At 48.7% G+C, this 14987-nt stretch overlaps 2 protein-coding genes across 9 annotated transcripts in view; both read right to left on the bottom strand.

Annotated features, from left to right (window-relative positions):
* Positions 1-202: 202 nt before the first annotated feature.
* Positions 203-11470, bottom strand: NOP2 (NOP2 nucleolar protein). 2 transcript variants are annotated; one of them, XM_027593569.2, is made up of 16 exons: positions 11323-11458; positions 10933-11042; positions 9067-9112; positions 8811-8899; positions 8391-8635; positions 6153-6208; positions 5877-6037; positions 5577-5776; positions 5331-5420; positions 4392-4479; positions 4176-4316; positions 3440-3579; positions 3198-3287; positions 2895-3017; positions 2549-2777; positions 203-976 (listed from the first exon to the last, which is right to left on the bottom strand). In XM_027593569.2, the coding sequence occupies exons 2-16, from the start codon at positions 11036-11038 to the stop codon at positions 324-326; spliced, it is 2457 nt and encodes an 818-aa protein (XP_027449370.2). In that variant the 5' UTR covers positions 11039-11042; positions 11323-11458; the 3' UTR covers positions 203-323. The 2 variants fall into 2 exon arrangements, with proteins under 2 accessions (XP_027449370.2, XP_027449371.2); XM_027593570.2 differs by lacking the exon at positions 4176-4316 and having other exon boundaries at positions 11323-11470.
* Positions 11471-12301: 831 nt separating this feature from the next.
* The window catches only part of CHD4 (chromodomain helicase DNA binding protein 4), a 30218-nt gene continuing 27532 nt past the window's right edge, over positions 12302-14987 (bottom strand). For 5 of the 7 annotated variants that reach the window (XM_035729218.1, XM_035729219.1, XM_035729221.1 and 2 more), the window contains 3 exons: positions 14011-14206; positions 13111-13274; positions 12302-12932 (listed from right to left, as the gene is read on the bottom strand). In XM_035729218.1, the coding sequence (XP_035585111.1) occupies positions 12915-12932; positions 13111-13274; positions 14011-14206 (378 nt within the window). In that variant the 3' untranslated portion in view covers positions 12302-12914. Of the gene's footprint in view, positions 12933-13110; positions 13275-14010; positions 14207-14987 lie in introns of those variants that run through there. The other 2 variants (XR_004820284.1, XR_004820285.1) reach the window with 2 other exon arrangements.

Raw genomic sequence — 14987 nt, 5'->3', positions numbered from 1 at the left:
CTCCCCAGAGTCCAAACACCCTAAGCTGACTCCAGGACTCTCCCTCCCTGGGACCCTGGGGAGACCAAGGGAGCCCAGGAGCCCGAAACGGATTTCTCAGTATACCAGTTTCCTCTCTTCCGAGGGGCCCTGTCCCACCCTCCCACCACTACCCTTAAAGCAGCAAAGCCAGTACCCAGTCCCTCAAAAAACACAGTGGCCAGAGATTATAAAATGTGTATTAGTTTTCATATACACAGTGGGGATGCCAACCTCACAGAGGTAAGAGTTCCAACCCAGTGCCCACAGCAATGAGCCACCCCAGTCTAGTTTCAACCATTCATCTAAGACAACACTGGATGGCTGCTGCCTCTAGACTGAGACTTTCTCCTCTTTGCTGCTGGGGGCCAGCTGGAACCACGGGAGGACATGGTGGAAGTCTCCAGTCCCTTGGGGGTGCCATTCTGTTTCTGGAAGGCAGCTCTCCTGGAAGGCTGTTCTGGCAACTGCTGCTTTACCTTCTCAGCCCCTTTGGCGTTTTGAAGGGACTGATCACAGTCCTCAGGCTTGAGAGTGGCCTGGGTCTTGGAAACGGACACTTCTGTGTCCGTGCCCTTAGGACCATTCTGCTTCCGGAAGGCGACTTTCTTGGAGGACAGTGGCGTAGCTGACTTTTGCTTTAGTTTCTTAGCCGCCTTTGATCTCCTGATCACTTCAGCTTCTCGAGCTGGCTGCCTGCTGTCTTGGACCTTGGAAGAAGCTTGGGACTTTGTGTCACAAGATACAGGGGACAATCCTGAGTCTGTCCCTTTGGAGATGCCATTCTGCTTCTGGAAAGAGGCCTTCTTGGGATGTTGCCGTTTCTCCAACTGCTGCTTTGCTTTCACAGCCACTCTGGCCTTCTTGGCAGGCTGGCTGCTGCCCTCAGGCTTGGGGGTCACCTGACCTTTCACCTCAGGCAAGTCTAGGTTTGTAGGGGTGGATGCTGCAGAATTTCCTGGGTTAAAATTAAACATGTGGCTTAAGAAAATGGGCCTCATCACTGGGACTTGATCTTAGTGGAGAAAGTAAGCAGCGGTATCAAGATAGGGAAACTGCCTGACTACTGTCAGCCAAGTGTGCCACACAGTTGGGGTAGTACCTAAGAGCAGACTACCTACATTCATATTACTTCATATCACTTGGCCTTTATTCAAGTCACATTTGAACCTTGTATTAAAGAGAAAGGGAGCAAAAAAGTAAAGAATGAAAGAAAGAAACAAAGAGAGGGGAGGGGAAGGAAGGAAAGGAGGGAAGGAGGGAGGGAGGGAGCGAGGGAGACCATTATTGATCCTTGGGCAAAAAGTTTTCAGAGGAAGCTGTGCCCCCTTGAGGACAGCAGGTCACATGACACTCTAAGGAGGTGAATCCTGAAAAATCCTAAAGCACTGGGCTTTCTTTTTAAATTAGAGTTTTTTGTTGTTTTTTTTTTTAATGTGGATTTTGATGAGATGTGAGAAAAGAAGTCACACACAGCAACTAGAAACAGGCCAGTAAGGCACAAATGAGAAATGACACTAAATACGTACTTTTAAAGGTAGAGTGGAAAAAAGTTACAGCAAATTTTGCCAGTTCTTAAGGTTTCTCTTAATATTCAGATGTGACTTCTGTGAGGAACATTATTTATAAAGAGAAAAAAGAAATCAGGGTGCCTGACTGGCTCAGTCCGAAGAGCATGCAACTCTTGATCTCAGGGTCATGAATTCAAGCCCCATGTTGGGCAGAAATTACTTTTAACTTTTTTTTTTTTTTTAGATGTTATTTGACAGAGACACAGCGGGAGAGGGAACACAGCAGGAGGAGTGGGAGAGGGAGAAGCAGGTTTCCCGCTGAGCAGGGAGCCCATTGTGGGACTCGACCCCAGGACCCCGGGACCTGAGCCGAAGGCAGACGCTTAACGACTGAGCCACCCAGGCGCCCCTTAAATAAATAAACTTAAAAAAAAAAAAAAAAGAAATCAACTCAGTAAGTCACAGTCTGTATTCAGAGAAACTCGCCTCTCCCTCTTCCAACTAAACCCAGGGTTCTATCCCAGCATGCAGAACCGTGACGCCTGTTCCAGAAAACCCCACCCTTCCAGAGATTCAGGCCAGACTCAAGATGGCTGAGAAAAAGATCTGCAATTAGCGTGATGGACTCAGAGAACTGCTGATGGTTCCGAGGAGTCTTGTGCCAACCTGATGCTGACAATGCTGGACCAGCAGAGGTCCGTTACCAGGAAGGCAGCCCTTGGCCAAGAAGGAAAAGAAACCACAACTGCACTGGGAATGCATTTAGTGCTTAAAGACTGCAGCCACTTGCCTGAATCAAGCAAAAAGGTCCCCATCTGTACGAATGCTTTCCCATATACTAAAATGGGGTACAGGCTCAGGAACGATTCTAAGTGGGATGAAAGAGGCCTCTCATCCAAGCATGCAAAGGCTAGGATAAGGGAAGCAGAAGTCCCTTCCTTCCCTGCAGTCAGACGCCTCCTGAAAGGTAAAAAAAGAGCAAAGGTGGTGATGAAGGGCAGAAAGAGCAGACTGCTTACCTGTTTGGGATTGGGGGAGAGAATTAGAGAATTTCTTGAACTTGGCAATAAAGAAACCATCCATATTGTGGGTGTGAGGGTAGAAGCGGCGGGTAGAACGCAGGGTGGGGTGGAAGCGCCTTTCTCGAAAGCGAGTAAAACCCTCCTGGCCAAAGTCTAGACCTGTGGGCACCAACCGCACGTTCCTCTTTTTCAGGGCATAGTCTACCACCCACTCATTCTCTTCCACCTGGACATGTGGGGGAGACAAAAAGAAGGAAAAGCAGAGCTGGAGCTGAAAGGAGCTCTAAGGGGCAAACAACCTCCTAGCCCTGTCCCCTCAGCTCTGCCACAACAGAGGCCTCACCATGATGGAACAGGTGCAGTAGACTAGGTAGCCTCCTGTCTTGGACGTGGCATTGACAGAGTCAATAGCACTCAGGAGCAACTCCTTCTGAAGGTGAGCACAGCGCAAGATGTCCTTCTCATCCTGTCCCAAGGAGAGACGGATGCAAGGGTGTCAAAATTTCAAAAAGACAGCCTCAGGAGAAGAGATGAGCTATTAACTGCTCAGAATGCTCCTCCACCTCCCATTCCAGCTCCGTAAGGCCCAGCCAGACCTCTCAGCTGGTCCTGAGCCCCACTCCTAGCCCCACCCCCAACTCCTCACCTTGTTAGTCTTCACAGCTGGGTCTTTGGAGATGACCCCAGTGCCACTACAGGGAGCATCCAAAAGTACTCGGTCAAAGCCCCCCACCACCTGGGGAAAAAAGAGTATAAGGTTAATTAGGCATTTTTGGCAATCTGAACCACACCATTAAATTTCCCAGGGGCAAGTCTAAACCTGTGAGGTCAGGAAGGGGACAGTGAATTGGAAGACGCACAAGACAGACACACAGAGGGGAGCCGCACCTTGGGAAACTGGCGCCCATCGTAGTGGCTGATGATGGTGTTGGTGACTCCCAACCGGTGCAGATTTCCCACAACACTCTTGAGCCGCTCAGCATTGGCATCGTTGGCAAGAATCACACCTGTGTTCTTCATCAGCTGGGCTGAAGAGAGAGGCACAGTGCTCACCAGCCAGCTCCTCTGCCCCCACACCCGCCAGCCACCCTCCAGCCCAAGAACCCACAGCTGAATTCTCACCACTGCAAAGAGACTTCACTCCCAATAAGCCTCCTCCCCACTGTCTACTGTACAGGTCTGTCAACCCGCACCCGCTGAGGAGCGTGACTGCCAGTGTGGTTTGTTTTGTTACTGAGCACCTTTCTGGTCCTACAGACTAACTTACTTCTTCTAAGTCATAACAACTTAATAAAATGGTTATGACTAGTTATGTGCCAAACACTTTGCTAAGGACTTCTAAAAGCTTATCTCTCAACCCTAACAACCCAGGTACGATATAACCGCCAAGCCAAGCACAGTTGCTACCCCATTTAAAAGAAGAAGATCAGGGGCTTGTCCGAGGCCATACAGATAATTGGTGGCACATGGGGCTGGAACCCAGGCCAACTCCAGAGCCTATACTCCTCCCCACTCTGTGAATTGCTTGTGCACTGTTTTCTTGAGCACTAGAGAGGCAGCGACCCCATTTACTTCCAGAAGCAGAGAGCCAAATGGTTCCTCCTCCTGCCTGCCCTTCTCATACCTATGTAGCTAGTCTTTCCTCCAGGGGCACAACACATGTCCAGGATCCGCTCGTGCTCCTGGGGTGCCAAGGCCATGACCGGCAGCATACTGGAGGCTCCCTGAAGCATATAGTGCCCAGCCAGGTACTCGGGGGTTGCACCTGTGGAGGAGGACCTGTCTGACACGCTGGGACAACGGCAGGGGCAGAAGGGGCTATCGGGCCGGGAACACTTACCAATGGGCACAGAAGAATCATATACCACCAGTCCAGTCTTTGACCACTTGCCCAGGGGATCCAGGTTAACTCCACGATTAATCAGCGCCTGAAGATAAGAAAGATAAAGATTTTAAAACTTTGTAGGCTACTATACCCAGAAAACAGGTGGAAATATGAAAATGTGGTTGTACTGAGGCCCATGGCATGGCAACTTCCAGAGCTTGTAGTTACAACACAATCATCACAGACTCTTTGACCTCAGCCTCTCCCACACCATCCTCTGATGTCCTCTCCCTTAGCCTCAGGCTCTAACTCAAGGTCTGAACTCTATCCCAGTGGAGCCAGACCGCCAGCTCCTATCCTTTTGCTTCTCGGAACTGAACTCTGATTTTCCAATAGACTCAGCCCCTTACCATCCTAAAATGTAATGTCATTGGCTATACCACATGAAAGATCAGGATCAGGTAGGTTACCTTCGCACCCGGAGAAAGACTACACGTAGGGCCACACCACTGACCACAGAACAACAAGCAGTCCTTAACATGGGGTCCCTGAACCCTTGGAAACGATGAGTTTAAAATACTGTTTGTGCATGTGTATCACGTCTTTTTCTGGGGGCAGGAATCAGTTTCACCAGCTCCTCAATGATCTAAAAGGCAGACAACTCCCATTTCATTCTGAGGCAGAACTTTTATCCTGAAACAGTGTCTCAACCCTGTCACAGGGAGCAGAGGCTGAAGGGACAAGTCTCCCACTTCAGAGAGGTCATCCTGGGCCCCAAGCCAGTCAGATAATTCCAGCATGACACTAGGCCTACCTGGGTTTGCCTCTGGATCATGCTTGTACCAAGAAATGCTTAGGTACTAAGACCCTACTCCTCATCCCCTGCATCAAAGTGAGACAGGGGTGTCTCTGGGGTTAGAATCCCTGAGATAAATCTCAAAATCCACCCCTCACCTGAGCAAGGTCTCGGCGCCGGGTTTTCAAGGTATTGGTCCTGAGGGTGATGGGTCGAGGCACCTCATTAGCTTCTAAGAACTCCACTAGCTGGGAAAGCAAAATGGCAGGGAGCAAGTCAAGCTGGCCAAGGAGCTCAGCCAGATGACAAAAGAGTAAGGAGGCTGACCACCTTCCTCATATAGCGTCCAATAAAGAAGGTGAGAAAAGAGAAGCAGAAGTGGCATTAAATTAGCAATTCAGTACCTCAGACAGAGGAAAGAGGTCCATGAGCTTGCCAAGCAGGAAGTCTCCATAGGAGTAGTAAGTGGCCAGATCCTTCTGAAGCCGGTACAGATACTCAGAACGAGACCGACCTTCCTCCCGCTGAGTCCCAAAATCACGCAGCACTCCCACTATATCCTGGATGCGCTTGTGAATTCGTTGCAAGTCTGGAGCCTGGGCATGTGGACGTGTTAAGGAACTGTTTCATGAGGCCCCAGGGCCTGAAAATCCGCTCTCCCAAGCACCTGCCCCCTACTCCTCCACCCAGCACTGGAAGGATATCCTGCTCCATCTCCCCAGCAGGGGGCAGCACAAAGGGCTCCTCCTCATCCACATTGATCTGTAAGCCCCCATCTGTCTCATCATCCTTTTGGGGGCCTGACTCAGACGACCCTTTCTCCTCTTCCTCCTCCTCCTCAGTCTCCTCCTCACTCCACTGGCCCCTAGGAACAGGTTCAGAAACAGTGATTCACAGATGAAAACAGACACCGGCTCCTCCCTCAATTCCTTCATCCCAGCTGCTGCCTGGTCCCCACCCTAAGAGTTTCAAAAACTTACCCAGCCACAGCTTCCTGGGCCTTTTGCTTTCGAGCAGCCCTCTCAATGGGCAGTAGCTGAAAAAAGAGACAAGGGGCTAGTAATGCAAAGCCTGCCCTTCCACCCTCTCAGATAGTATTTTATCTCGGAATTTTATTGTTTCCTAAAGGCAAACAAAACACTCTCAGAAGAAAGTATGGAACTTAAAGAAGCTAATGTAAGATTGGCAAAATACTGACCACTGTTGAAACTAAGTAACAGATTAAAAGTTCAGAACGTGGGGCACCTGGGTGGCTCAGTCCTTTGAGCAGCTGACTCTTGATTTCGGCTCAGGTCACGATCTCAGGGTTGTGAGACTGAGCCCCTGCAACGGGCTCCGCGCTCAGTGGGGAGTCTGCTTCTCTCCCTCCACCTCTCCCCCTGCTCGTGCGCACGCGCACACTCTCTCAAATGAGTATTTTTTTTTAAAGATTTTATTTATTTATTTATTTGAGAGAGAGAGAATGAAAGAGAAAGAGAGCACATGAGAGGTGGAAGGGTCAGAGGGAGAAGCAGACTCCCCGCTGAGCAGGGAGCCCGATGCGGGACTCGATCCTGAGACTCCAGGATCATGACCTGAGCCGAAAGCAGTCGCCCAACCAACTGAGCCACCCAGGCGCCCTCAAATGAGTATTTTATTTATTTGGGAATGAAACAGAGAAAGAGCACGTATGCACAGGCAGGGAGGGGGAGGGAGTAGTACACTCTCCTGCTGAGAAGGAAAATGCAGGGTTTGATCACAGGACCCTAGGATCACAACCTGAGTGGAAGGCAGATAGTTAACCAACTGAGACACCCAGGTGCTCCTAATTAATCTAATTTAAAAAAATTCAGAACATTAATATGCCCCCATGTGTATACGTATACCATATGTATACAGAGGGGACAAAAATTGTCCCTGGACATCCATTTTGACACATTTCTTCCAGACATACTATTTTTCACAAAGTTAAAACTGTCATGCGTTTTCAAATTTGTTTCCTGCCTTTTCTCATTCACAGATCACCAGCATTTTCACAGACACAATGGCCAAATATTAACTCAGTGTATAAAGGAACTATAATTTACTTAAGCATATTTGTTATTTTGGCTGTTTCCAGAGTTTTGGGCATTATGGCCCACAGGGTGCCTGCAAATCTCATAATAGCAACTCTGTATAGAAAAGGGCAAACTGGGAGAAAGGGTGCAAATGGGAACTTCCTTTTCATCCTATACAACCCCGTATTGCCTGAGCTTTTTTTTTTAATATTTTATTTATTGATTTATTTGTCAGAGAGAGAGCGTGAGCGCGCGCGCGCCCAAGCACAGGGAGCAGCAGGCAGAGGGAGAAGCAGGCTCCCAGCTGAGCAAAGAGCCCGATGCGGACTTGATCCCAGCACCCTGGGATCATGAGCCCAGCCAAAGGCAGACGCATAACCCACTGAGCCACCCAGGTGATTTTTTCTAACATACTCATATATTAACTGTATACTCATATAAATAAATAACTTTTTTTAAAGTAATCTCTATATCCAACATGGGGTTCAAACTTCAAACCCAAGATCAAGAGTCACATGCTCTACCGACTGAGCCAGCCGGGTGCCCCTACGTAAGAAGTTTTCTTACACCTCAGTAAATGAATCTCTGTCCACATCCTGCATCCTCTTCTGAAACAGAATTACTAGGTCAAAAGGAAGAAATCTTCTAAGGTTCTCAGATACCAAATGCTTTATAAAAGAAAAAAAATGTGTACACATTTCTATTCCCCTCAGCAAGGGCACTCAAGTCTCCACCTGACCAGATCCTCACCAGCACTGAGCAGTCTCAAATTTCAAAATGCTCTACCCTGGGCGCCTGGGTGGCTCAGTTGGTTAAGCGACTGCCTTCGGCTCAGGTCATGATCCTGGAGTCCCGGGATCGAGTCCCGCATCGGGCTCCCTCCTCAGCGGGGAGTCTGCTTCTCCCTCTGACCCTCTTCCCTCTCATGCTCTCTCTCTCTCATTCTCTCTCTCTCAAATAAATAAATAAAATCTTTAAAAAAAAAAAAAAATGCTCTACCCTACAGCTTTTCTACACTTGTGTGTGCACTGAGCAAACACAGATGACAGGAAAACAGTGATGGAACACTAAAACCCCTTTTCTCTACTCAGCTCATCCTTATCACTGAGGGCTAGTCTCAAGGACTTGGAAAGACTAAAAGGCAAGGATCCCTTCCTAAACACCCAGAGAGCTAAACCTCACCTCTTCACCTTCATCCTCGTCCTCCAAGTCGGAGTCAGCGCCATAGTCATCTATCATGTCGGCATCACTGTCCTCGGAGCCCCACAGGTCTCCCTGGCTCAGCACACCATCCTCTTCAGAGTCTTCCTCCTCCCCTTCCTCCTCACTGCTATGGGCTGGTGCTGGACGCTTCTTGCCTTGAGCAGCATGAAATAAGGACTGGGCTCCCATCCTTCCGGGGGTCTGGACAGCTCCTCCAGAGATTCCTAAGGGTTTGAAGAATTCTGGACTGATGGTAGCCACACACCGACAGAGCCTGCGCTTTCTACCCTTAAAAATGTCCTCTGGCTGTTTCTTTCACTCCAGAATGCTCAGCAAGCCCTTCCCTACCCAGGACACAGAGGACTCTTCATGTAGCACACAGCTCCTATATTCACTGACCTTTGGGTAGCTTTCCAGGCAGTGGTTTGGCCCCAGGGAACTTCTGCGTCTCAAGGGCTTCAGCAGAACCCAACCTCCTCTTGGCTGCCCTGAAAAGATATAAGGAGTGAGGAAATGGAACATACCTCTAAGGCTCTGCCACAAAAATGGGACAGTCCCCAAACAGCCCTTCCCATCAGTATGAGCACATGTGATTATGTGACTAAAGATGAGCAATACCCATTTAATCTACGTAAGTCTGGACATCGACACTCACCTTTTTCGAGCACGACTAGACAGCCTCTTAGAATTTTCATCACCAGCTGTATTAAAGAAAAAGAGAAACAGAACAGTATGTCACAGGGAAAATGAAAAAGAACATTAGAAGAGAAAATAAAAGTAGAAAAAGAATACACTAATTAAAGGGGGTAGAATGTAACTCGCTCCACAGAGCTTTATGAGGAGCTGGATGAGAGACGTAAAGGAGATGATCTCTATGTGGTTGTTCATCAACCAAATCCAAACTGGGGGCCTCCCTCCAGACTTCTGATTTAAATAAATAGCATTACCACAATCCTGATAACAAGAGAGATTCAAAATTCTTCTCTTCTCTCTGGCTTTGGACCTGGTTTGTGGCAACATGGCTAAACCCACCCTCAGGAAAATAGTGAAGAAAACTGAAATAAGCCAGCATGCCACATACACTTGCTCCTTCTGTGGCAAAACCAAAATGCAGACTGAGCTATGGTGGGGCGCCTGGGTGGCTGGCTCAGTCGGTCGGGCACCTGACTCTTGATTTTGGATCAGGTAGTGATCTTGGGTCATGTCATGCACTGGACTCCACACACTCAGCAGGGAGTCTGCTTGAGGATTCTCTCTGTCCCTCTCCTTCTGCCCCTCCCCCTGCTCGCACTCTCTCTAAAATAAATACATAAAATCTTAAAAAAAAAAAAGTCGACAACTGAGCTACAGGAATCTGGCACTGTGTATAAAAACAGTAGCCAGCAGTGCCTGGACCTATACCACCACTTCTGCAGACTGAAGGAATTGAAAGACCAGCAGAAGCTCCACCACTGCAAACACTGCTAGTCTGTAATAAATGGATTTATGTAACAAACAAAACTGTCTTTTCTTCTGCTTTCCTTTACTCTCAATTTAATCAGTAACCAACCACAGATTCTACCTTTGTAACTGCGGTTTTCCATACATTCTCCAAGAAATAAAAGGCTTATTAAATCTCAGCCCTGTCACTTACATGGCCAAGTTGCTTAACCTCTCAGCATTCATCTCCTTTACAATGTCTCTCTCACAGAGCACTAAGAAAATGAGGTAACATAATGTGTCCAAAGGATTCAGTATAATGCCTAACACTTTTTTTAAAAGACTTATTCAAGACAGAGAGAGAGAGCATGGGCGCACACAAGGAGGAGGGGCAGAGGGAGAGAAAGAATCCTCAAAGCAGACTCCCCGATGAGTGCAGAGCCCCATGCTGGGCTTGATCCCACAATCATGACCGAGATCATGACCCGAGTAGACATCAGGAGTCCGACGCTTAACCCACTGAACCACCAGGCACCCAGTGCCTAGCAAGCACTTTCTAATACCTCAAAAACCTGCATCTTTTAACTAATGCCCAACACAAACTACCTGTCCACTCTTCTCTCCCACCCAGCCTTCCATGCAGTAGACTATTAACCATGTGGGAACCAGATCTGTGCCTTCCCATGCCCACCTCCTCCACAATGTAGATGATGGTGACTGGTCTGTTCCCTTCCCAAATTCCACTTACTAAAATGTCAACCATTTTCCAAAACCCAGATTAAAATCTTTTTAAACTTGGGCCCCTGGGTGGCTCAGTCGGTTAAGCGTCTGCCTTCAGCTCAGGTTGACCTGAGATGAAATCAAAAGTGGGATGCTTAACCGACTGAGCCACCGAGGCGCCCCCATTCACACTTACTTTCTAATAACTCATACAATATATTCTGGTTTCTCCTCAAACGTATAAATCTGATAACTCATCCAAAGAAAATTCCGCTCCAAAAGAGAGTGAACAGAGAGACTAAAAACGGAGGAGCATGTGATACAGGTTTAAGAATGGTGCAAAACCTGGATAACTGAGGGGGAAGACACGCCTAACCCTTACCTGCAGGCAAGAACCTTGCTAGTTCGGTCTCAGCACCCTTCTGTTTCCGGGCCTTACGGCCTGGCCCGCGCTTCTCCTTCTTCGTAGGGTCCAACTTGCGCCCCATAGCACTGGAGAAAAGAAAAATGGGAGAGGGTAGAGTCGCGCGTGTTGGAAAGGGCAACGAAGACCGCAGACTTAGCGTATTAGAGTGGGAAAGAGGACCGCCTCGAACCTCGACTCAGCAACCCCCAAAGCCCCTCATAGCATGACCAAACCTCCATTCCACGCTCGACCCGGCCCTTGGATCCCACGCCATTTGTACTGCGTCCCCCTCCCAACGCCCCAGTCTGCATCGGTGCAGTCAACCTTCCCCGACTTCTTCCACACCCACCCGAGGCCTCGGCTCACCTGAAAAAGGGTCCAGGCACGAGAGACCCCCTCGGTAAGCGGCGCGGCACTCCACGTGCACGCCGAGGCTATGGTTCGGACACCACACTCCAAGGTAACGTTCCACGCAGGCGCACAGAGGCGCGCTCGCCTCGCGGCCCCGCCTCTTCCGGTCGCTTCTAATCGGCCGCAAAGCCGGAACGGACGCTCGGCGGGAACGCGCGCAGGACTGGCGGCGGGGGCGCCGGAGGAAATTCGACGGCGGACCGCTCCACTCACTCCCCGAGGGCGGAGAGCAGTCAGGACTGAACCGTTTTCAACTTCCCCGCCCTTCCCGCAAAGCGTTTGGCTTCTTGCCTCACTGCAGACTTAAGTGGGATAAACTGGTACCTAACACCCGCGGTCCTCCTTCTGGCACTCTCCACCCTCCATCTAGTCTCAAGATCATGGAATCCCATGCCATCCACCTCCTCCCAATCCTTTCATTAGGAAACCCGCTTCTTCGACCCTACCGACCCCTGCTCAGCCCGTCAGGTAAGGTCTCTGCCTGGCTTCACATGCGTAGAGGCCGGAGGAAGACCTCCTGTGTCCTAATTTCACACAAGTTAAAAAACTTCAGCCTTCCTTCAAATAAACACTAAGGTTGGTGCTTAGTAGCTGTTAAAAACTTTTCCAAGCACTTTACTAGTTTTATCTTCCCAACTCTATGAGGAAGGTATCTTTATGAGAAATCTACAGTCCAGATAACTTCCTCAGATCACAAAGCCATTAAACAGTGGTACAGGGTATGAACCCAGGTGTAGTTTTGGAGCCCCTCATTTTCCAGGGGGTGGTCATCCTTGGTCCCAAGCACAGAAGGCACATGCACACAGAACATGGCTCCTCTGTAGGATACCGGCACACAAGTTAACCCCCTTCGTTTTCAGGTAACACATTTGCCAGAGCTGCCGTCCATACACACTCATCCACCTGCACCTACACCCACACTGAACCAGAGCACTAAAATACAAGGAAACTTTTATTTTCAATTTTCATCAAGAAATTTGCTGTGGTTTTTTATGCTTTTGGTTCTTTTCCTTTTTTTTTTTTTTTTCCACTTTATTTCATTCTAGCTGCTCAGTGGCTGGAGCCGCTGGGTTCCTGGTATTAAAAAGATGCCAACAGAGGTAGCTGTGTCTCGCCCAGGGGCCCGGCCCACTCTGAATACCCCAAAAAAGGAGAAAAGAAAACACAAAATAAACCAACAAAATAAAACCAAAAGGAGGAAGAAGTTCAGATCATTTTCTTCAAGCCTGGCGGGAACCCACAACAGTTTGTGTGTAACAGGCGTTACAGTGGGGAGAAGCCAGGGCCCAGAAGAAGGCCAGCCCGCCAGCTCCCTGCAGATGGCGCCGGCGCTACTGCTGCATGTCTCTCCAGCAGGAAGGGCACCACTGCCCCTCGCTCCCTCCCCTTCCCCAGTACACGGGGGGGGGCTGTTCCTTTACAACACGGAAGATGGGGCAGAAGGAAGGAGAGAGAGGGTCTCTCAGGCCCCCAGGGGAGAAGCTGGGCAAGGGAAAGTGAGGAAGGTCACTGCTCAGCGGTGGAGGTGGTATCATCGATCCGGGTCTTCACTGCTGCTGGGCTACCTGGAGGAAAAGAGAGCCAAGGGAGTCAGAATCCCAAACCACGGGAAACTACCCAATCCCAAGGGAACTCCCTGGTAAGAGCCCCACCTGCCCAGTATATGAAACTCAGGGCAGACAGCAAAGTTATGAGTTCCAGAATGGCTCTTCTGAAAAAGCTGGCCGGAAAAAAAGGGTCTACCTGCTGTGGAGTAGGTTCAGGTGCTCGGTTTGCCAGGCGGCTGAGAATGTTGCGCTCTGACATCTGTAGCCTCACAGCAACCGGGGGAATCCGGGCAATAGTGGCTGGGAGTCGGGTCACGTCGGCTTTCATGTCACTCAGCAGTTCTTCTAGCTGTTTCAGAACTGCACAGAGGGAAAAAACAGGCGGTGAGCTGTGGTGGTCAAGACAGATCCTTCTTACCTCGGTGAACCCGGCCCCTCGTTTATTCTCAGTGACCAAGCGAGTGATGTGCTGGAGTGCTGAGTATTGTTTTAGTCACTGAGTCGCCTGACCCACCTCGGCCACACTCGTTCCTATTCCTCATATTGCAGTTCCAACTGTCCATGATGCTATCTGTTTTTACATCCCCTAACCCTCACTGTACCTTGCTCCGTACTGTCTATTTTCTCCACTCCCTGAGAGAAGATTTGTTTCCTTTTCTCACCCTCTTGGCTTTCGGAACTGTCTTCTCCTTCCTTTGAACCAGGCTCCTTTTCCTCATTTCACCCTCCACCCCCCTCATCATGTTTTCATTTTAATTAGAAATGTTGAAAGGGGTCTAGAATTTGACGGGATCTTAAGTTACCAGAGGTTACCTCTGCAATATCCCAGATAACACTGTATTTATTCTGCTTTCCTTTCCACCTCCAAGAACCTGAATATATTGAGTTAAAAGAGGCAAAGAACTACTGTCCTCGACTGCCTGCTAAGGTATTAGCTTTCCGAGGAAGAAGGCAAAGATCCCCAGCACATCCTAAGTGCCCAGACAGAGGGGCTCTGAAAAAGGTCTAGAAACCAGCAGTAACCGTGTGTTTGGGGAGGGAGGGGGTGTAGCGGAAAAAGGCTGAGTCAGCAGGAGGCAGGGGAGCCACTGGCTACCTTTGTGCAGGACCGCATTGGCTGGCTTGTTTCCGGCCATTGACTCCTTGGACAGGTGCTGGTGACTCTCCGCCAAACACTCCACCTCAGCAAAGCGCGTGTTTAGGGCCATGGAAGGGTGAGAGGGGTCCTCTGACATGTTCAGGTAAGCTGCCCGGCGCAGCTGTTCCTCAATCACCAGGGCTTGTTCTAAGAGCTAGAGAAGGACAAAGAGGAGAGGGGAGCTGCACGGACATCAGCTTTGCTTATTTCTGATGGGTCTCTCCCAATCGATAAAGAACCTTACTGATGACTCCCCCACACCCAAGCCCTTCAACATCGCGTTACTTTGTTTACTTCCATTTAGAAGTTCATGTTTTTAAAACTCTTTGCCCTTTATGGATTCGCTTATACAAAAATGATTAAAAATTCAGTCTAGAAAATAGATCGTGTAAAAAATTAATATCACAAGTAATTGCACCTCTCAGAGATACTGTTAACATGCTGAGGTTTTTCCTTACATCTATATTTCTTAAGTAACTGAGGTCACTCTATATACCTGTTGTGTTTTCACTCAAAGTTCCATGGCAAAAACCTTCCTTTATTATAACTGCCCTTCATAAAAGATGATTCTTAATGGTTGCGTGGTAGTCCGTCCTATGGATATACCTACCACATCGTATTATTTAAGTTGTTTTACTTTTTAAAAGTATTTATTGTTTCTTTTGTCTCCATATCTCACTCCCGTTCCTTTCCGTCCCCAACAGGCAATGTTTCTACTATACTTACTGCGTGGCTTCGTGCAGCTGTTCTTGAAGACTGAGTTTTGTTTCATGTGCACTTTTCTAATTTACAGAATGTTGTTCTGTACACATAAAAAGGCTTTTATCCCTTTCTCCACTTCAGATCTTTTCAAAACGTTCAATTTATGTTGTTCTAACACATCTATTTCGTTCCTTCTAACTGTTGCTTAAAATGCTCCATGATGTGAATCCACA

The sequence above is a fragment of the Zalophus californianus genome, chromosome 9, assembly GCF_009762305.2.
Source record: "Zalophus californianus isolate mZalCal1 chromosome 9, mZalCal1.pri.v2, whole genome shotgun sequence".
NCBI lineage: Eukaryota > Metazoa > Chordata > Mammalia > Carnivora > Otariidae > Zalophus > Zalophus californianus.
This window is presented reverse-complemented; position numbering and strand designations above follow the sequence as displayed.